We start from the raw sequence: 22,523 nt of genomic DNA, 5'->3' as shown, positions 1-22,523 counted from the left end.
CACCGGTCGGGTAGCTGCTGACGAAAAATAAATCACCAAGTTCGCTGGTGATGGCCTTGAGTTGAATCGATAAATTCTGTATGTTTTTCATGTTAGCTCAGATGATCGCTTAAAAAATGGTAAACATTTTCGCCAGCGGCCTTGCGCTGAGTTCGTCATTACTTTTCCCTGCTTAGTAGCAATTTGGTCGATAGGCTATCGCGGGTCGAACAAGATCCTCTCGCGCGCGAGCCTCACTTTATCAGGGGTGAAAGTATTTGCGCAGCTAAATATACCTAAAAAGCATCATGCAATTGTAAAGAACTATTTCCATACGAACCATGAAAATATAAAACACTTGTGAATCCGGTGTATCTTCCGATACAACCCTAAAGCCAGATTCCTGCCTAAAAATAACAAAACTCCCCCAAGGGGAATTCCCCCCAGCTGGGAACTACTGAATTGGATACTAGCAGAAAACGGATAATCTCATATATTAAGCTAGTTTTGTCGCTCATTATGCGTAGTAACAATGTCGTGCGAGGAAACATTGGAGGCGTGATCCCAAAATTCGGCAGAGTGGTCTTGAGGCTGATGCGGATGAGGAGATTCAATGACTGTAGTAGTGCTCCTATTAAATGATAGGCTCATTTAAATCACGTGAATATGAAATATTAACTCAGAGAGACGAATGTACCTCGGCTCCACATATGATTTCCTGATTTGATAAGCGGACGAATGCTTCACGACGTCTTTTCTGTACGAAAGATATTCCATAAATCATAAATTTGCAGTGCGTTGACTAAAGGGTTGCATTTAAAACAAGATGTTGGCCTATCTCGTAATAAAGGTTTTAAAAATGTCTTAAACAAATGTCATTCCAAAATACAACTGTCGCTTTTTCAAAAGTTTAATCAAGAACATTTGGACAAATAGTCGACCTATACCGTATAGAGATAGAGTGATTGGAACTCTCGGCATCATTGTCGGCAGTTAAAGCAGCAATTATAACACACAGGTTACCTATCCCTTGAACCGAATGAATATTCTCATGATGATGATGATCCCAGATGGTAATAAACGCTAAGACATCGGACGGGGACTTATTCATCCTAGGAGCCATATTCGTTCCATATTTCAATTGTAATTCCCGAAGAATCACATAACAATGTAAATCAGCTGTGACATCTCAATTGAAGATTCTTGACGTCACGAAGGCACAAATTTTATTATAATGCAAATTATTCTGCCTTTATAACAACTAATGAGACACATTGAGCCGGTATATTGTCAAAATCACGCAGTTATTACGGAATGAGGATAGTGCCATTTTTACCTTGACCAGATTTACCTAATCACAATGAATGGAAGCAGAGAGTGGAATCGCACACGACATGTGCATCAATAAGCATTTGAAGTGTACTATGCAATTGTCACTGCATACAATGAACCACGCTTACTTATGATTCTGCTACGACTGCTGAATCTATTGATTGATGGACAACGTTGTCAAGTATAATGACGTAGTTATCCGGTATACAGCTAATGGAACATAATATACCTCGATGGCCACATTCAAAATCTAAATCTGTTCGCGGGCCGCACTATAGTATAACACTGTTCAACAAAATGAAAAAAAATAATAATTATTTGATAGAACATCTAGGGGGCGTTTCAAGGTTTTTGAAGGTTGCTGATTACGAATATCACATTAGTTATTTCAGATTGACTATATTTTAGAAGATACTTATACCACTAAAAAGACCAAGATACTGTTTTTACTCCGTAAGTATTTCACGTGATGGGAAGTAAGTCGTACATTCTCTCACTTTTATACTTCGAGTAAATAGATAATTGACTATGATGAGCCCTCATGTCGTCCTCAGTAATTTAATCAATATTATCATGACCTGATGCGAGATCTTTGTTTGTGAAAAAAACAGTCTGTGAAGCCTAAATACAATTAAATAGTATATTCATATTGAAATGAACCCGAATATTTTCGGCTGACACTCGTCAGGGGTAATCGTCAGCAACTAGTAGAGAATTGGACAGAACATTGTATATCAACAATCGTATTACAAAATATGACGTCACCAGCATGAAATTTCGAATGAGAGATCGTTCAATGTACTATTTTTAGGTGGTACACGAACTCCTTTTGTTGACAGAGTTTTGGTTGGTGACAGAACACGTGCGTCACGCGATGTGAAAAGCTCACCCTTAACTCATCCACTTAAGATTGATGCTGATCGATCAAAGGCCATTAATTCTGCCATCGGCAAACATCTGTTGGATAATCCGATTTGTGCGAATAATTATCAAGACGACCGATTTCGAATCGTAGGGCGAGGCCGTTCACAATTCCATTTGTGTGCCTTGGAGTCGACTGTTATCAAAATACACCAACCAAAACTCAACAAAAGGAGTTCGTGCACCACCTAAAAATAGTAAATTGAACGCTCTCTCATTCGAAATTTCATGCTGGTGACGTCATATTTTGTAATACGATTGTTGATATACAATGTTCTTTCCAATTCTCTACTAGTTGCTGACGATTACCCCTGACGAGTGTCAGCCGAAAATATTCGGGTTCATTTCAATATGAATATACTATTTAATTGTATATTGAAGTTCTGTACCTCCAAGAAGCTCTTCGAAGCCTAAATAGTCATCTTGATATGTTTTCTGATAATCGTGATGATTAAGGTGAAGAACAAGGGAAAGATTCCACCAAGACATCAAACAAAAACAAAAGAATGAAACCAGGGTAGATGAGATTAACATATTATGGCAGACTATTGCTGGAACGTTTCCAGCGACAGCACTAAATTGCGTACTAGCGAAAATCGTTCAAGATACAATTTTGCTCAGAGATAAATTATTACTATTATATTCCAATTGAATATTTTGATTATGCAATAGGTGGTTGAAATAAAACTGATTGAATTAATGCAACGTTATTCGAGTATTTAGGTAGGTACTTATATTTATGATTGGAAGTTATTCGAACACGGCTTTTAACAGTACATTCATATTTATTGACTCGAAGAACTTTTCGCGTGCGTCTTTTCAAGAGATGGATTCAAAACCAAATGGCTATTAAAAGCCGTGTTCAAATTTTGTACCACCGATCAGTTATTGGAATTTATTTATCTCCATAATATTCGTGAAAGTCTCCAACTATGATTAATCTAATACCCATAAATATACTGATGTTCCTGTATTTTGATTTAAAACAGTCTTCATTGTGTAAAAAAGACAAGTAGATTGAATTTCTGAACTTTACAATACGACTGAGCCGTTTTTATTTAGCCTTAACAGCGAAAATGTGATCTCAAAAAGCAGAGCCAATTTGAAAAGAAAATCCAGTAGGGCGGGCTTCGACACCTTCTTATCTTTTCATTGTATCGCATTTTTGTGGTGTATTGAACTGATAAAAATTGCTAATAAACCAATGATGATGATGAAATGTAGGGGCTTTAACTTTTCGCGGAATATCAAAAACATTTAATATTTTTAATAGAAGTATAATCCGGAACTTTCGTGCCAGACATGAATTGATATTATGCCTATTTTTCGAAATCAGGGATTAAATTTAGTTTTGGTTAATTTGGCGCTTAAGAGAAATTTAATGGGTCTAGCAAGTCAAAAACCTAACTTGGGGATGGCTACCCCCATCACCATGAAATTTTCACAGTCGTTAGATGTCGCTATGCTGCATAAAACAAATGAGTTCTACTCTGCATAATGTGGCATATTGTGGATTTGAAGGAGAAAAAATGCAACGATACTGGAAATGCAAAATATCAAAATTGTGACCCGTTTTCCCGATCTAAGGCCTTCTTTAGAAAGTACTAGGACAGCGGTCAGAAGGATTATGTGCTACTCATCTCGACGAAATTTCATTTTGAAAATTGAAAATTCAAATTTTTGTCATAAATTTGCTGTTATTTTGCTGGGAAGTTCTGTAACTCTTCGCATGGTAGACCTATGTCAAAAAACTTTTAGCATATCACAGGTCTGAATGTCGCATTTCCAAAAAACTTGAGTGAATCATTTAGGCCAAATATTTGATACAATTTTTTGATTTACCGTGATGCGACGTAACAAAATTTTATAATTGAAAGAAACTCTATCAAACATTTGCAAAGTAAAAAGCCAATGAACAAGTGTTACCGATGTAATGATAAAAATGAGTGCCAAAAAGCTTGATTGACAACAGTTTAACAAATTTGTACCAGGAAATAACATATAAATATATTTTCTAACGGTCAAACCATATATTTTATAAAGTTATCGGACGAGACATGCGTTATTTTTGTTGGAGCTTGGGATAAAAACACCTCCCCCCCTTATCAAAGAAAAATTAAATTGAAAATTTTCAGTTTTTAGTAATTGCTTGGGTGGAATAAGGCCATGAGGTGACAGCAGAGATACAACGCTAATATTCCCGACCAGATTTTTTTTTTTAATTTTTTGCAACTTTTCGACTTGCTAGTCCCCTTAAATTTGAATAAATAGTGACGAAATGTTTGTTTGCTGACTTGACTGCGATTTTAATTTGAGATACACAAACGCCGACAGCACCGACTATACACTCTCCAATAAATTCCGCGTTTTCAGGAAGTTCCCTGCAATTATGAATTTCATTAGATGATGCACCTTAACCTTCTTTTATAGACATTATTTACGTATAGGACCAGGGTTGTATCCAAGTCACAAGAGAATCTCAATTTTACAGTTTTGACTCGTGCCAAGCAAAGTGATTTTCAATTCATCACGTGAGTCAAGTCCGAGCATAATTCGAGGAACACAGGGTCGATTCCGAGTCATAGTGTTGAGACTCCAGTCCGAGTCATTGTGTTCATCATTCAGTTTCGCGTACAAGTCATGTCCAACTCACGTTTTACAAATCTGCATGAATGATATCCAATGCTACCGATTCATAATATATTAATTTTTCTCACTCTCAATAGTCTCTTGTCCCATTTTTCAAAAACCAGTATTGATAACTGAAACACCAATAGTGCATTAACTTAACTATTCGTCTAAGTTTCAATTCCTGTCTTGGCTGTCCGAGCCGAATCATGCGCAATCTATCGAATACAAGTCGAATCAATGCACAAATTGACTCAAATCGAGTCGAGTCATTTTCAGCATTTTAGGAATATGACTCGAGTCAAGTCAAGTCGTCAACACATCTCGACAAACGACAAGACTATAGACAAGACCACCCAAGACAATGGAAATTATTCAGGACTCAAAGCGTCGGATTTTACTCCGCAATCAAATATATATGTATCCTGGTCATACACTTTACAATAGTGGTCGGATCCAGCTCAATTTGGTATAGATATACGCTGAATGCTGCGCTGGATTTTCACATACCAAACATGTCAGCTAAAAAGCTCAATTATCGTTAACTGCCAAGACCAATACGCTTAGAAAACGACTTCGGATCAAGTTTTACGAGGAGATAGTTTTTCAGTAAGTATACTGTGTCTAGCTAACCCCAATATCGATTATCCAGGAGTTGCCAATCTGCGGCTTCGAAAGAAAATTATGTGGGCGTCAACACTTAATTCAATTAGGATGTGTTGTTGGCCATGAATATGCAAACTGAATTTACCAATTGACTCCCGAATTAATAAGAGGTTTGAATTATTCTGGAAATGTTCTTCGCGCTATACGCGGTTCAATGCCACTTGATTTTCGATTTTGATATCGCAGTTTCCTTTGTAATCTGAGCCGCATTCTCATGCGGCCGTATGCTACATAAGTAATCGAACTACGGCCGTTAATAGCAAAAAGGTTACCCCCCACTTTAGTTCCTGAAGAGTGTTGTCAGGTATCGTGCGCAGCTCATAGCTCCAAATAAAACGATAGTGATGATCATGATATTTTTGTTGTATTTGTATTTCTCCAATAAAATAATATTTCTTTTGTCATAGCTATCCTCGTCGCTCATGTTAGAGAGTACAGCGTTGTACTGACGTAGACTTATGAAACATGGTTGTTAAACAGCGTTGCCTATTTTTATCTCGAAATTGAAGTCATGAGGCCTGCGGCCTCTACGAATTTTCAAAAGTGGCCCGCGTCCCGTTTTTAGTTGACGACCCCTGTTCTATTGCAATAATGCGTCAAACATAATGCAATATGCATCCATGTAATAATAAACATACATATTCAAAATGATTTGGAAACACAGTGGTTTATTGGGATAAGTTTAATAACTTCAACCTCTATTCAGAAAGTATTGCGCAGGTTGATGAGCACTGACCATGGCTGACCATGGCTGACCATGGCTGACCATGACCAAGCTATGGCAGGGCAGAGCTACTTCACTTCTTGCGAGACAGATGGGGGGGGGGGGGGGGTTCGCAATTGAAGATTACAAGGTACTCACATATTCTTTCTGATGGAGCGTGCTTGAGATGAAGCGTCTAAAGCAATTTCGTAGATATTTTACAGCGGAAAATATTTTTTAACAAACCGGACGGTATTATAAACATGGTCACGGTCGGCGGATCTAAGTTGCCATGGTATTTATGGTACAGTTAGGATATTTAATAGAGAGAAATATCGAACAAATTGTGATGTTGCTTAATTAGGATCATCAATAAGAGTGAAAGCATCAACACGAAATTTGAGCGTTGGCGATTTCGATTACGATCAGAGAAAGTACTTCGTTCCACACACATGGCACACTTACCAGATAGCTTAGAAAGCGACTTATCCAATTTCGCTTCCATACTTTCAATTTTTTGTAACACCTTCTTTATTTCATCCTGCAAAACGGAACGACAAACAAACAAACAAAATAACACAGGGTTTCTCTACCTGGGGCTCACGGGTGCCCTGGGACTACGAATCACCAAAGCATAAGCTCCAGATGCATTGTGCAATAATGCGCTACTTCGAGTCCAAAATTATTTTGCAAATCAACATAAAGGAGAATATTTTGTGGTCAGATTTATTTAACTCGAAAATTGTCTTAACGCAATTACATAACAATGCATTTTTTTTTATTTTAATGTGAGTACCAAGTCCTCAGACAATAGTAGTATTAACAAATAAAACATACCCTTAATTTACAGAAACGAGGCAAACTAACTAGGAAAAAAGAAAGCGGAATATTCCTAGTATCGCATGCCGCCGTTGGACAGCGCACGCCAAGACGTCTGAAATTTCAACGCATATGTGACTTCATGAAGTGCGCTGAGAGACTAGCGGCGACGAAACCTTGACCCCAAAGAGCATCGGCACGTTTGGCTAAGCTTCGATAATGATATACCCTGGCGCCTAATACTTCTGACCCTGCAATCTGAACCTCTATGCGACGCTCAGAACAAGAGGATACTTCGAATTCGAATTTGGAATCGCGTTCGTCCAATGAAAGTAATTTTCTTGTTGTTTGATCAGGCATATGTGGCGATATCAAAGTAAATAAGGGCAATGGGTCCTCCCGAAGCTAACACGCGATAAACTCTGGGATATATAGTTTTAACCGGCATGAACAATTCAACATGGCTTAAGCTAACCTATACAACATTGTGCCCTAAATTTTCGAAGTGCATCAGCTTCATCACCCGATGCGACCAGGCCTGTACATTACGAGACCAATGAGCTGTGGCAGATGTCCTTATGAAGCGATACTGCATCAATTTTAAAATTTTGATTCATCCGTAAATTCATATTATAAGTATTCATTCTATTTCGACTGCATTGATCATTTGTACATCAGTCCGTTGTATCTTGGATTGTGTAGACCAGGGGTGTCAAACATACGGCCCGCTGGCCGCATACGGCACGCAAAGGAATTCTGCGTAGATTGGAAAATTGTTATATAGCCAAGCACATTTGTAACAAATGTTGAGATTTTTTGCAGGAAATACTTTCATTAAATATTCCCTCAAGAGTCTTGAGTCGAGACAGCAAATGTTTAGCATGGCCAATTGTTCATAGGCCACATTATAGCCACCCGATGATGGCGTTGTGGTTTTTCTCTCTCTAATTCGAGGAGGCAAAACGTGCACACGCCAATGTGGCATCATTGCACACAGTTTAGGTGAAAAATACATTAGGTACACAACTATATAATTCAAATATCTGCGATAGCACTGCTATGTCCCTTCCCACCCAATAGTTCCCCGAACCCAACTTGCGATTGAGTGATAAAAATCCAAATTCCAACGCCCTCGTTTACTTAAATTATATCTTGTATTCCACACATCGTATATAAGCTGAGCTAACGCCAGATTACGATTACAGCAAACGGAGCATATAAATTAGGGTTGCCATACGTCCGGAATTTCCCGAACATGTCCCGAATTTCCCCGTTGAAACTGCGTGCGGGAGGAATTTCTAAAATATGCCTAAATGTCCGTAATTTTGAAGGCTTGAAGTAAGCTCATAATTTTTTTGTCAATCAACAGAAACAATATTATTTTGGGGCAGCTTTATGCCACATGAAATTTTTCTTCGCACTGCGCGCGAATAAGTATCCCATATATTTCTTTTTAATATGGTGAATACAATCTTCGCAAAAACGGCGATCCAAAATAAATAAAATATCATTCATTTACAGAAATAAGTCCAATTGTAATTGCACTTACAAGATAACGGTATATTCATGGAGTCGGTTTAGGCCGTTTGGATGCTTTATTAAAAAGATAGTGGTTCTAAGCCTGGGGGGTAGTTTGCCTTTATTCTGGGGTTCGCGAAGATGTTAAACGTATTCAACTTCCAAAATGGGCCGTGAGTTAGTAATCAGCTTATCAAACTTGGAGCTGGGCCACGGCAAATTGGAAATGAAGTCGCGACCATAAAAGGTTGGAAACCACCGAATGTGCGGTGTTTATAAAGCTCAGTGGTGCAGTGCGCAGCGGCATTAGGCTGATAAATAATGTTATCGGTGTGACATGAACATTACTTAAAGATTTACGATTACGCTCCTTGCATTTTCGAAGTTATCTTGCGCCACCAGTTCTACCGCTAACTCTGATCCTGTGGGCGGAGAGAGGATCAAAATTATATAGTAATATATAGAAGAACCAATATTATTGACATAATTCATTCAAATCATTTAACGACCAGATGCATATAGTAAGCCCCGACAAGTTGCATCGATTACCCTACGATGGGTCCACAATCAGTGTTTGTTTGTGCGGTAGGGGGATGAAAAATGTGGCTTCGGCCCTGGTTACAACTTACAGCACACAACCACATACTCCTGAACCTGAATCGGATCGTGACCACCTCTATAGTCTATTGACAAAGCTTTGCTGTTGTAACGTCATATTGATCGACATATCTTAGTTCACTAGTGGTCGCTTTAAGAGTGTACGGAATTTGTGTCACTAAATATGGTAACCTTAATATAAATATGCCAACTTATATCGCCGTTAGCGCTACTGTTTTATCGTTTCTTAGCTAGGGATGGTGTGACCGTGAGGAAATTTCGACGTTCACAAACATACCTTGGTAGGTTCTTCACTGTGAACCTTTTTCATCTATAACAATTTTCACGTTATTATAGCATCTTTGGTTGAAATGTATTGCATTTCAACTGTGGGCCACTCTATGCATGGCGCTGGCATCATAAAAAAGCAAGACTAAACGATCATGCACCTTGGAAATTTTACCTCTTTTTACAAAAGTGTGCTCGAAATATCCAGCTTTCTGTTTGTGAATTAGTGACTCTCTGCTGAGAGCTTGGCCCGCAATCACACAACATCAAGAGCGAAATACGCTACATGTAGGTAGTCAGCGAATGATGCTTATGCAACCAATCAATGAAATTGATATCGTTGTCTGATGTAAAAAATCTAGCAAGCATATGGGGTCCATCTCGACTTCATATCTTTTTGTATCATAAAAACCAAATCCGTGCGATTGGGGTGTTGGCTACTGCCTTGTTAATGGGGTAAATCACGTTTTACACTCTGTTCAATATCAACGTAGCAACACTCAGACGCCGAATACATTGTCCGGTCTGGCCTAGATCGTAAAGGTGTAATCTTAGGTTCCCTTTCAAGTCCTCGTCGAAATTGTTGGCAAAGGGGCGGAAGATATTGATTTTATGGGATTATTATATCATTTGATTGCTCCAGTTGATACATTTGGCGACGTTCGAAAAGTAAGTATATGTAATTCAGAGATGTGGCATTTTGTGGCCCGGGTCGTCGCTATAGGTATCGTGTACATTAATATATATCAATGCACTGAAATGTAGGGCTGGAATTAGCAATATGACGTCATTAAACGTCATGAGGTTCACGTTCGCGTTCACACTGAACCTTTCATAAAGGTTCGCGTTCACACGAACCTGAACCTTTCAGATGTTCACACCATCCCTATTCTTAACTGTAAACAACCGCGGTCAATCATCGTATACTTGCCAATTCCATTGTCCGCGAATAAAGGTGTTGCGACTTGCTTGCATGACAGCCCTATGAGCCGTGTATCATTATTATCTATATATGCTTCATATTAAAGTATGCAAGTGAGAAGCAAGGGCCCAAGGTAACTATTTGAAATCAGTTGACTGCATGGTCCGGCCAGCGGGCGATTCGAAGGCTCGAATCCGGCCCGCGACACAATTTGAGTTGACTTAATCCGTATATTAAATATATAAGTGTGTATCACTAAGACTAAACGATGTTGTAGGCTATATTATATTCATCTGACACTAATCTTCTGTAATAACTTTTATAGACGTGGCGCACAAAACCAGTGACGCGATAAAGGTGGCAGCCATGCTCTCTGCTGCCCCTTTGACGGTTATAGTTGCGATGCCCCGTGCTTGCACTTCCGTCCCGTTATATAAATGGCCGCTTAGGTGGTCGGGCGCTTAATAAAGTCTCTGCCGTATAAAATTGTTGTATTGTGGATCATCAGCTATACGAAAGGACGTCTTTTACAATAAGCACCACAATCACGATTTTAGTTATAATAATATTATTCTTTATTCACCGTATAACTGGTGTTAACACGCATAATTCGGGGAGCAATATGTTCTCAAAGGAGAATGGAGAGATTGAAGTAAATCTTTAAAATTTCAGAAATACAGTCAAATTGTTATCCCTATGCAATACAAGAAGAGGTCAGATTACAGAATCGCGGTGGATGAAGAATTGGCAAGGGTTGCAGAGGTAGAGATGATTGGAAATGAATAATCGTTATTACAGAAATTATGCTGTGAGTTACGCATAATAGTTAGATTTTAGTCCAGTGGTGCACTTAAGGTCTTCCGAAGAATATGCACATTGCACAGTGTCCAATAACGTGATCTTTTGGACCATGTCGAATCGAACGCTTCCAAGAATTTTTACATGCTCGTTTTCTGTCACTGGTGTTGGAGTGTATTCATATCAATTTTTGTCGAGGTGGTGATGTTGAAATGTTTGCACAATTCTGGATGAATCTATAGTGACCGATCCTGTTGTGTATCCAAGTGTAGGCCTATTCGGTGGCTGCAAGTGCGTTACAGCCGCATTTCATAGGACAGTCGTACTATGGACTACCTTGACGCGAAATATAAATGTTAAATTGGCAACAAAGCAACTTCGCATCGCACACAGCCATTCTGTTCTTGTGTGCTATCACTGTTTTCTTATGAAATTCTTTGCGCATGAATATTTTTTTTAGTTGTAGAAGCAAAATATCCTCACAAGTTTACCCTTCAAATCGACAGCGAATGTACTAATGTTGTAAAAAAAGTTATGGTATTGGTCGTCTAGTCGCCACGAGCGCGATTTGTTTTCAATTTCGTGCATGCATTTGGTCTTTGATATTGTTTGCTTCATACATTACTATCTAATCTTTATCCTTTCTCTGCCAAGGTGATTAGATTTTAAATTAGCGCTGATGGAGGAAGGGCCCTCGAAAATTTTTGACGCATAATTGATGATGATGTGTCTTCGTGTCATTATTAATCACTTGTTGCACGTTGCTATTTCTTGACATAATATCACAACGGTCGGTATATTGAATATATATTTATAATGGAATCGCCCAAAAGCATGCGATTTAAATCGGTATTTCTTCAGGGGCTTCATTATTTTCTCTTCAGTTCGCATTTGTACGTAGGGGCCCGGATTCAAGGACTCTAATATATTAAAATCGAATAATTTATTCACTGTGAATTACGCGAGGCGCAAAAAGTCGGGACCTAATTCGTAAATTCAAATTGCATGTTGACGGCTGCTGAAACACGAAACATCCTCTGCCACGAAATCATGCAGCTCTTATGTCAAATTCATTTCAGTATTTTGGCTAGCCTGCTGGTCTTCATGCTATTCAGTATAGCCTTGGCATAATTCAACAGATGAGCTTGACAACTATCTTTAAAGAGCGTCTTTTGATAGGCCATTTTTTCGACCACAATTTCTCCTCTGCAACACACTTCTTTCTAACGCTGCGACACTCAGTAACACTGGTACTAGTCGTCCGGAAGTGATTGCGTAATTCATAGCTGGTTTTGATATCACACAAATATGAATTGTTTTAGAAAATCAGCCGGTATTTTGACGCTGCTTTATGATCAAAATAAGAATTATGTCACCATTAAGCTTTAGTATATGCTTTATAGATTAATCCCGGGATCGGGATCAGAAGAATAGCCCTAAATACCGGGATCCCGGGGTTGGGATATCCAGGGGTCCAAATACTATATGTGCACCACGACACGAATTTTTTGTGATATTCATAGTGTCTTTAATTTTTCCGTAATAATACTAATATTAGTTAGACTTTTGGAAGTACATAACTTCAATATTGCTGCAAACAATACGTTCATATAGCCAAATTTCTTCCACTCGGAGCTTTTTATGCGTGATTATGACCAAGTAACAGCATGTAATTCTGCCATCGGACAGCACCTCTTGAAACACCCAGAATGTGCAAAACATTACAATAACAATCAGTTCCACAGTTGCTCGTGGTCGCTCTCTTTTTCATTTAAAGGTCCTCGAATCAACAATTATAAAGCTGCAAAAGCCGATCCTCTGTCGCCATAAGGAACATCTTTACACGCTGGGAATCTTTCATTAGTTTTGTCTTGTCTTTCGGCTGTTTTACAGCCGATTTTGTGTATGTTGTACCGTTACCGTGCGTTGTTTACTGCCGTTCGCGAATCTGTGTACTTGTCATTATTACGTCACAACGACAAAATTCTTTCTATATTTCGAATTTGTTTAACCTCATTTACTGGCGTTCGCTCCTGATGAGAGCCAGTCGAAAAGCTTCGAGTGGAATAAATTTGGCAATATGAATGTGTTGTTTGCTGCAATATTATTAGTGTCAGAACGTAGTATGTGTTTGCTACAAATTTTGTTATAATATTTGTATTAGCTGGTTCATAGTCGCAGAATAGTACCTGGTTTTCATCGATTACTGATCGCATCTGGGAGATATCTGCCTCGTCATCGTAAGCCTTGAAATAAGAATTAATCGTCAAAATCTGCTAAATGGTAAAGATAAGTTCGTTCATTCTATAAAAATAAATAAGTAACCATGTATTAAATGTGTTTTCCACTCCACAGTAACGTAATTTATATATTTTCACACCATGCTGCGATCAGAACAAGTCACAAAGCAAATCTAAACTACTCGGTAATAAGTAGTCCGCTATATACATTAAACACTTGGCAGCAAACTAAAAATGAACAGATTTGGTCAGTAACGAAGTACTTCTACTTTTTAGGAGTAGCCTACACGAGTAGGTTGTGCATACTATGATAATTTTAAGACTGCACCCGTTTCTTTTTGATGGCTTCCCAAGCAAACCCACTTACTTTTTTACATTATTTCTATGATTGGTTTGCAACTTGGTGGAAACAGCGCGGGACTCAATATGTTACGAAATGTCCACTTAGTTGCATTGTCATCACGCGCTAGAATCGAGGATGCATCATTCAATTTCGAGAGCAGCCACCTCTGATCGATTACTAACAGCATGCTACGCCTTGACTACATCTATTTATTGAAATTACTGACTTGAGTACTTTTTGGACTCCTCAGAATAAATATACATACCATAGATAGGCCTGGCTAATACTGAGTGATCAATACACAAATCATCTGACTTGATTGAAGAGCGAGCAATGGAAGTTAGCTTACCAATAGTATATGGATTTCGTAAAAATAAACTTACATCGTCTTGTGTGTCTGAGATAGCCACTTCTTGGGGGTTGTACTTTTTTGCAATAACTCTGCATTCAAATAATTTGACAGAGTGATTTTGAGTGCGAAACGTAAATTCTTATATACTTCTTGAAGTCATCTCGTGCTGCGTCGGCCAGATCCTGCTCGATTTTCACAATGAAGGCAGCTTTTTGCATCATTGCAGTGGCCTTAGCATTCTTATAGATCCTGTGCAAAGGGTATCAATTTGTATCGCACGTATATGTAGTTTTTTATGCGATCATTATACTGTAAATATATATGCCACGTAGCATAGGCGCCGACTTTTATTTTTACATGGGGTGACCAGATGAAAAAGGGAGGGGTTTGAAATTGTTTCAAATTTATCAAGTTAGCATCAATTCATCACCGTTAAGTACGTGCGTAAATCAGTAACTGCCCATAATACATGGATAGGACAAGCAATATCAACTATTCACTATTCACCAACACACGCGCGAACAATCGAATACGCAACCTCTGTGACAACAAACTATTTAACAAATTAATACGATTGAAGTCTGCTGTGGAATCTGTTTTGTAATGGCACATATTTCAGGTGATTCAGGCCTGTCGTATCTTTTGATAACTCGGCCTTAACACACATCTTCTGATGTTTTAGTATAAGCGCTGATCTATTACGTCCGTTCGAGCCTGTTTGTTACCAATTGCGCAGATTGAAAGTTATTCAATTTCACGCTGTCAGTCGTCAGCCAGCGTCACGTAACAATCGCCAAGCAGGCAAATCATGCGAGGCCTGTAGCAGACGCTATAGTTTAGGCCAGCGGTGAGCGATGTTATCACATGCGCCAGTCCTGCTGTAGACTCGATAGTTCAGGCTGGTAAAGATATCAGGCCTAGCCTGGTGCACGTGATAGTTCATACCAGCGATTATGGTGGGCAGGCCTGCATGCGGGCGCGCTAAATCAAACCTGCGACGATACGCACATAAGATGTCAATGATCCATTACTAGGGCAAGTTTTTGTTGCAGTTAAATCCGTGGAAAGTTGCATTTATTTTTGAAAAAAGTTGCAGAAGTTGCATTTTAACCACATTTTGTTCGGTTGACTAAAAAAAAAGGTCAACTTCCCAGATTGACTAAAAAAAGGCCAATTTTCCGGCTCAGCTCCCGAAATACCCGTAAAAGTCTTACTTCGGTGCTGATTTACGGTGTTTCAGTCGAATTTGGCCGAATGGACAAAAGTTGCAAAAAGTTGCACTATAAGATTCCTTCAAACAGCTTGAAACAGAATTCTACATATCTTACGAGTATTTAGGAAGCTGCCGGAAGCTGTAAAAAAAGTTGCAAAAGTTGCAAAAAGTTGCACTATAAGATTCCTTCAAACAGCTTGAAACAGAATTCTACATATCTTACGAGTATTTAGGAAGCTGCCAGAAGCTGTAAAAAAAAGTTGCAAAAATTGCAAAAACTTGCCCTACCCATTACAAATACAAATGATTCAGGCTAATTTGCAGTACGCAGCATCGATAATGCGAATTAGTGAATTGGCTTTTCGAAAGGACGGGATTTATAGTTTTAAATGAGTAACTCCCTGGCTACGCACCTACGGTTTTAATACCGACAACGCGCTGGTTAATATCAGCCCGGGACTACGGAGGCCCCAATCAGCCAGTCGAATTTGATCATGAAATGGTGCGATTTTAATTATCCAGGTGTTATTGCAGCAAGAGCAACATGGGCGCATGCCGCGACCTTATCAATAGAAATACAAATCCCAATAGTTTGTAATTCGATCTGCAATATGGTCGTGCTCGATAGAGTCCGTCCAGCAATGAAGTTTATTGGAACAAAGAAGGTCCCCACTCAAACTAATCGAATAAATTCAGAATTTGCGTCACCTAGAATCTCGTGCTGCATCAATATTTGACAACGTAATTAAACGCCGTGCCCTGTACAATGCGCAGTAATAATAACACATCAAACACTGACAAGTGACATCGAGGGAATACGAGGTTATAAAGCAGACATGAATTAGTAACCTACAGATGATAGCAAACGAGAAAGCGCGCTTCTAATCAGTAATTCCTCAACTTGCGAGTCTGACAAATGTTTGCTCATTATAACGACGTTTGAGCTGCATTGCTGCATATCCCGATAAAAGTGGGCAAAGCCTTGTTAGAGTAGCCTGATGAATATGCGCAGTGCGCACTTTGCGCAGGGATGACTTTCAATTCGCAGCCATACACAAACACACTGTCCTATTTCGCGCTCCAATTAGAGAGACTAACACGAAACTAAACTCAAGAATTATTTTGTACACGAATATGCGCGGAAATACAATTTAATTAAGAGAAGAGCGTGAATTCGCTTGTCTGGTCGAGAGAGGAGATGGTGTTTCTCAGCCTCAGCCCGCGCGTGTCGAGAAAGACTTCGCTTCGATTGTCTAATTTTGATTACTAATCATGGATTACTATTTATTGGGGCGTTTTAAGCACTCGTTCGTCGTCGCCGACGAAGCTGCGTATTCAATTATTCGCACGCGTATCGGTCAATGGTAAATAGAAGACATTTAAGAGATATCACGGACTCGCTGATTGACAGCGCTGATGATCTCGCATCGAACTGGCCAGACAATAGAAATATGCAAAACTTTGAAATCGCAGACGGCGGGCGTTCAATCATTTTGTATGGGGTGGCGGCCACCCCATAAATGCGTCATGGGGTGGCTGCGCCACCCCGCCACCCCGTAACTCGGCGTCTATGCCACGTAGTACCAAATATGATGCAAATAAACATTGGATATTCTGATTTTTTTTAATTCTGAGCAGCAATGTATATTTTTGGTATTCACATAGGCCTACGTGCAAGGCATGGTTTCGATGCAAAGTTATCTCAAAATATCTCAAAAATTCTACCTGTGAAAGGTTTCGCTAATCAAAGCGATGAGAATGTTGATACAGAGAACGGCACTGATGACCAGAAATGTCCCAACGAGAAGGTAGGTCATAACGATGTCGAATGCATGCATCTTCTCATATTGGTACTCGTCAACCAGCGTAATGCGGTATAGCGAGAACACTATTTGGTCCACACTCGACATTGTATTGACAGGTGTATGAAGACCTAAATGTTAAATAGTATAGTATTTATAATTTGATGTAATCTAGAATATTCTAGTGCAGTGGTTCTCAACCTTTTTTGACACGCGCCCCCCTTGGAGATGGTCAAAAAAATCGCGCCCCCCTGAACCCCCTTGCATTTATCGTCATGTCAAAAAGAGCACATCATCTAATACAGAGGTGGGCAACGTTTTTGATAATCATGACCGCATTTCGATTGCTTATGTAGCGAAAGGCCGCATTCCAGGGCATAGCCGCAATCAGACATGGGGTAATCGCGATTAGTAATCGTAATCGGTTACGACGATTACAGCATTTTCAAGTAATCGTAATCGCAATCGATTACATTCGAAAAAATCCCGAAGTAATCGTAATCGTAATCGACTACTTCCCACATTTAATCGATTTCTTTGTGAAAGAACGATTACTTTTTATTTGTTCAAGGACTGTGACATAAACTGAACACTCGTGAACAAGGAAGAGATATTATACCAATTATTGAGAGCACAAACGTCTGATTTTCACATACCACTGTTCGTTATTACGTCAGAGGTAGCCTATTAGCTTTGCTCGTCTTTGCGTAGGAAATATCAACACATAGTAAATAGATATTCGATGTACATTTGTGTGATTGTAAGAAAACCCACCGTGCCGTATATCGGTTTATCAATACATTTTAGACGCCACTACCTCGCATCATGATAATTAATCATAATCACCTTTCTGCCTAAGTTAAAATAGCAACTTTTATATTGATGTTTGGTTATGCTTAGTTAGACTATGGAATGTAATAGCTCTAATTCTATAGTTAAATGCAGTTTCACCGTTGCTGCTTGGCGAGCACGGACTATATGGTACGAACGTACAGCAGACAAAGGTTTAAAATTCTGTACTCGTCAAATAAAACATTACGATTTCCACAACGAAGCATTAAAATCAACAGCTGCTGATATATTCATCATAACTTGGCCGTTGTTTTGCCGTTTCTCGTAATGGCAGCTTGCATTTCATTATCTGCATCAAGTTGAAGGCAGAATTTTATGTTCACTTTCTGTTATTCTCATAATATTCTACCCAAAACGGGTCGCTCTTTCACAATTCTTTACTGAACATTTGGACCTGTCGCCATAGTCATCGGCTTATATACCATATTAGCGTGGGTTGTAGCTAGAATCAGGATTAAAACAACAAAAGCGTCCCCCAGCCAAACTTTGGTCTTGGGCCCCCATAGGGTAGTCAGTTTTGAAGTTGAAGATGTGAATTCATCAATAATATTGATAATTGCATTATTGCATTTCTAATCAGATTTCAGCGCCTGATGGTCAGATTTACCTGAAGAGCGCGGGGAGGGGGGCGGAGTAATTCATAATTATAACATTTGGTGTCTTGCAATAATTACTTTATTGTATGTTGTTAATTCGTGACCTCCTGTCTGTTGTATAGACAAAAGATATTGATTGTAGTGGCCCAAACAGCAGATTAAAAGAAAAACTTGCGTGAGGCGCACACACAAATTGTCATGTCTAATGCTCTGTGGGTGCCCGGGTGGCATTTGCATCGTGGGCTCAGATTGAAAAGAATGGACTATTAGTCGCGCCCACCCAGCGCGGCTATTAACAATGGACATATACCCTAAGTTTTGGCAAATGTATTTCTTTAATAGCACACTTCGTGGAGTCTCATGTTGGCCGAAACTGCCTATGACTTTTGATGTGTCGAGGAGCGGTATTGACTGGCACCTAAATTCCTATTACTATGAATTATGCATGCTTTATTTCTTCAAGGGAAGACGTCTGCATTTCAAAATCAAGCTATCTAGAGGCAATTAAATTGCAAAGCTCAAAGAGATATTCCAAGTTAATGAAATCTCTCGAAAATGCTCTATAATTGATGTTGGTTTACAAAATACTTTTGAGTCCCCTCCAACCACGCTCCCCATGCACCCTATTGGGGAATTGGGGGTGCGGCAGTTCTGGACCTGGCAAGAATGCAAATCATTGGGTGTGATAAACCGTCCTCTATAAAATGGGCAATGGGTACATCATGACGTAACAATGAAACGTCCCATCTTTTTTAAAGACAGTTGGTATATCATTGGGCCTTTCCAGCGCAATCCATGTATTGTCTTCCAATATAACTACTACTATGCAAAATATATGTAATCGTGAGTAATCGTGATTACTTTTCCAATGTAATCGTAATCGTAATCGACTACTTCCCGATTTTGCTGTAATCGTAATAGTAATCGTAATCGGGTGATTCTGAAGTAATCGTAATCGCAATCGATTACATTCATGAAGTAATCACCCCATGTCTGGCCGCAATGAACGATATGGACGCAAAATTCCTATGGTAAACGGTCCATATCCATTCCCGGCGAACTCCAGACTATTCTATTTTTCACAATGGCCTATTGTGCGCACCGAAATAGCGAGTGGCAATGTTATGAATAGTTGCCGGAATGAGCGTATTGTCGCGCGAAGCGCGAAAAATTGTCAGGGCCGCGAATGAATTGTTATTTCTTGACAATTCCCATTCCGGCTCAGATTAAGAAGGGTGCTACTGCATTAAAATCGAAAAATGAATTCTTGTTGAATTGCGCGGAGCGCGAAGAAAATTTCAAGATTAATTAAAATCTCTCGAAAATGCGGGAGTGAATTCGTAATTGCAATTTCCATGTCTACGGCCGCCAACACATACTATTGAATTAGGCGTCGACGGCAGCTCAAATTCCCTTCTACGGCCGCAGGATGCCCACCCCTGATCTAATAGTATACATAAGGTATATCTTACGCCAATTTTGAATCTGCATTCCAGTTGTTCAGTCTTTTACATTGCTGAAAAATTTCTCCAAACTTGTTTGAAAATAACAAAAAAACACTGAACAAGACATCCATTAATTAATTTCAAGGTAGGTCACCCTGAGGCTAATCCTGATGATGGTAGTGAGTACAGAGAGCAAGGCGTCCTTCTGTCCTGCCAGGCTAAATTTGATCAGTGTTGGAAATTAATTAAATTGTGTTGATTTATAGCCTAATTGAGGCCGAAACCGGGCAACCTATGTTGCATATAAGTCTGTCTTAGGCAGTGCAGTTCGCAAGCTACTAACAACAGCTGCCCAGCGCGACAAGCTTTAGGCTACTGTCAAAGCTATGAAGCAATGAATGTCTTACACGTGGGAATTGCTCTCTATATCTCATAAGAATTTCAAAAATTTGCTCAAATGAAGTTGAAATCAGACTATACTCCGTTGAGCGCGGTTTCTAGAGTTGCAAGCTTTCTTGAATATGGAATAAATTTCATCTTCATTAATCGTCTTCTCATAATGGATGTGAAACACATGTTTAGAAGCGTATAATTTATACTGACTTGTCAATTTCTCGCGCCCCCCCTGAGAGCTTCCCGCGCCCCCCAAGGGGGCGCGCGCCCCAGGTTGAGAACCCCTGTTCTAGTGACTGGCCGGCATTGATGTGAAATATCTCGAGTTTTTAATTATCAGGAAAGGAGTCACAAAGCAAGTCGTTTTTTAACAATTTGTGATGTAGTTTATTATCAGCTGTCAAGAGCAATCTTCACATGAACTTTTTAAATGTATAGCTTTCAATTTAGGTATAGGCTTTTCTATTTCGGCCTCTGTAGCATTCACGTAACTTACCAAATATAATCCAAAACGCAAACACGTAAGCCAAGTAAAATATCGAGAAAAGCAGCAAAAACCACCCAACGTCGCCCAGTATCTTTCCAAGCATTACAATCAACGGCCCCAGGTGCCTGTGGAAAAAGTTAACAATTTGATATCCCCGCGTGCAGTCGTGCATTCATACTAGATTTCAGGTTTTCACTAGCACTACAGGTCTTGAGTATTCCTCGATCGTACAAGCATATTGGATTGCACATTAATGCAGATCCTCCATACATACCTAAAAGCTCTTAGGTGCTTTATGAGTCCAAGCCACATCATCATCACTTTAATTGCTATAATTCTGTTTAGCCAGACACTGAGGCTACCTTCGTTGACTTTGGCATCCAACGATGAGCATGCCGATAAGTCATTCAGATCTGTGAAAAGAATTCAAATCTCTTTAAAGAAAAAACAAATATCGCTACCGCTCGACAGATGGTAATATCCTCACCACCATGTCGAATAAGTTCCGCTGTGGCGTTGCACCCTGTCTCCCCGCAACACGGAGGAGGTCGATTGTCAGCAGTATAACCGGCGATTTCAATAATATGCAAGACCTTAAAAAGTAAAATTGTCAACTTTGGACATAAGTAAAAACCAGAGGCGGTCAAAGTAGTGACCGTCGCTACTCAAGTAGAAGTAGAAGTAACACCGGAATTTCTACTCAAGTATAAGTAGGAGTGGCAGCTCACAAGTGAGTAAGTAAGTAAGTATTATACGTCTATGTTTGCCTAAATAAACTGAAATCTGTCAAGAAGGAGTAGAAGTAGTCAAAAATCATAACTACGTTATAAGTAGTGCGAGTAGGCAAAATCTACTTCAAGTACTTCAAAAAGTAGAAGTACTTCGTTACTGACCACCTCTGGTCAAAACTCAAGGTAGCTGCAAAATCCAGTAATTAATCGTTTCCGCATATCTGTATGACTAAAATTAAATATTGCTTTTTCTGAAATGGTGTATTTTAAATCTATGCTTTGCCAGCAATACGGATATTCGTTAGAGATGTTACTCACTAAAACCGCGAAAGTGGTGAAGTAGATCGCGCAATCGAAAATATTCCAAAAGTCTCGAAAATATGGAGACTTCATTCTGCTCAAGTCGCTTTCTTCCTGCTCCAAATGGTCCGCATACGGGGAGTCGGTTGACGTCTATTCTTTCAGTACACAGACGAGATAATTAGCGAATATTCTAAACCAGTGGTTCACAACTTTTTTGTCTTCGCGGACCCCTTTCGGACCGTCACGGACCCCCGCAAATCCCCACGACGTTTTCGCTCAAATTTAGCTCAATTATCGTGCAATCGTCATCATGTCTTATGCAAATAATAACTGTGGGCTTAATGCAGGGGCGGGCAACATACGCCCGCGACATGATTTTGAGCGGCCCCCAGAGAGTTTGCGGTCGTACATGAGAATGTGGCCCGCGGTTGAGGTCGCGCCCGAGGTCGACTTCAGAATTCCTATACCTAACTGTTGGAGGTTTATCTAGTCTCCTCCTCGCCGTCTCATCCGTGTAAGCGGTGTCTTATAAAAAGCCTATAAGTGGGCCGTGCTAGAAGTCGGCAGATACGGAATAAAAATTAAGAAGATTGGC

At 39.5% G+C, this 22,523-nt stretch overlaps 1 protein-coding gene across 1 annotated transcript in view; it reads right to left on the bottom strand.

The window, feature by feature from the left end:
- Positions 1 to 6,263: 6,263 nt before the first annotated feature.
- LOC145452470 (uncharacterized) overlaps positions 6,264 to 22,523 on the bottom strand; it is a 99,321-nt gene continuing 83,061 nt past the window's right edge. Inside the window, exons 14-23 of the mRNA XM_080330654.1 lie at positions 21,944 to 22,078; positions 21,382 to 21,487; positions 21,169 to 21,307; positions 20,904 to 21,019; positions 17,045 to 17,252; positions 14,254 to 14,355; positions 14,138 to 14,195; positions 13,361 to 13,417; positions 6,695 to 6,770; positions 6,264 to 6,425 (exon numbers count right to left, since the gene is read on the bottom strand). Of these exons, the coding sequence (XP_080186780.1) occupies positions 6,385 to 6,425; positions 6,695 to 6,770; positions 13,361 to 13,417; positions 14,138 to 14,195; positions 14,254 to 14,355; positions 17,045 to 17,252; positions 20,904 to 21,019; positions 21,169 to 21,307; positions 21,382 to 21,487; positions 21,944 to 22,078 (1,038 nt within the window). The 3' untranslated portion in view covers positions 6,264 to 6,384. The remainder of the gene's footprint in view (positions 6,426 to 6,694; positions 6,771 to 13,360; positions 13,418 to 14,137; positions 14,196 to 14,253; positions 14,356 to 17,044; positions 17,253 to 20,903; positions 21,020 to 21,168; positions 21,308 to 21,381; positions 21,488 to 21,943; positions 22,079 to 22,523) is intronic.

Source organism: Botryllus schlosseri, chromosome 12 (genome assembly GCF_051294905.1).
Source record: "Botryllus schlosseri isolate E-star chromosome 12, Bs_hap1, whole genome shotgun sequence".
Lineage (NCBI taxonomy): Eukaryota > Metazoa > Chordata > Ascidiacea > Stolidobranchia > Styelidae > Botryllus > Botryllus schlosseri.
Note: the sequence above shows the minus strand (reverse complement) of the source record. Positions and strands in the feature narration are given on the sequence as shown.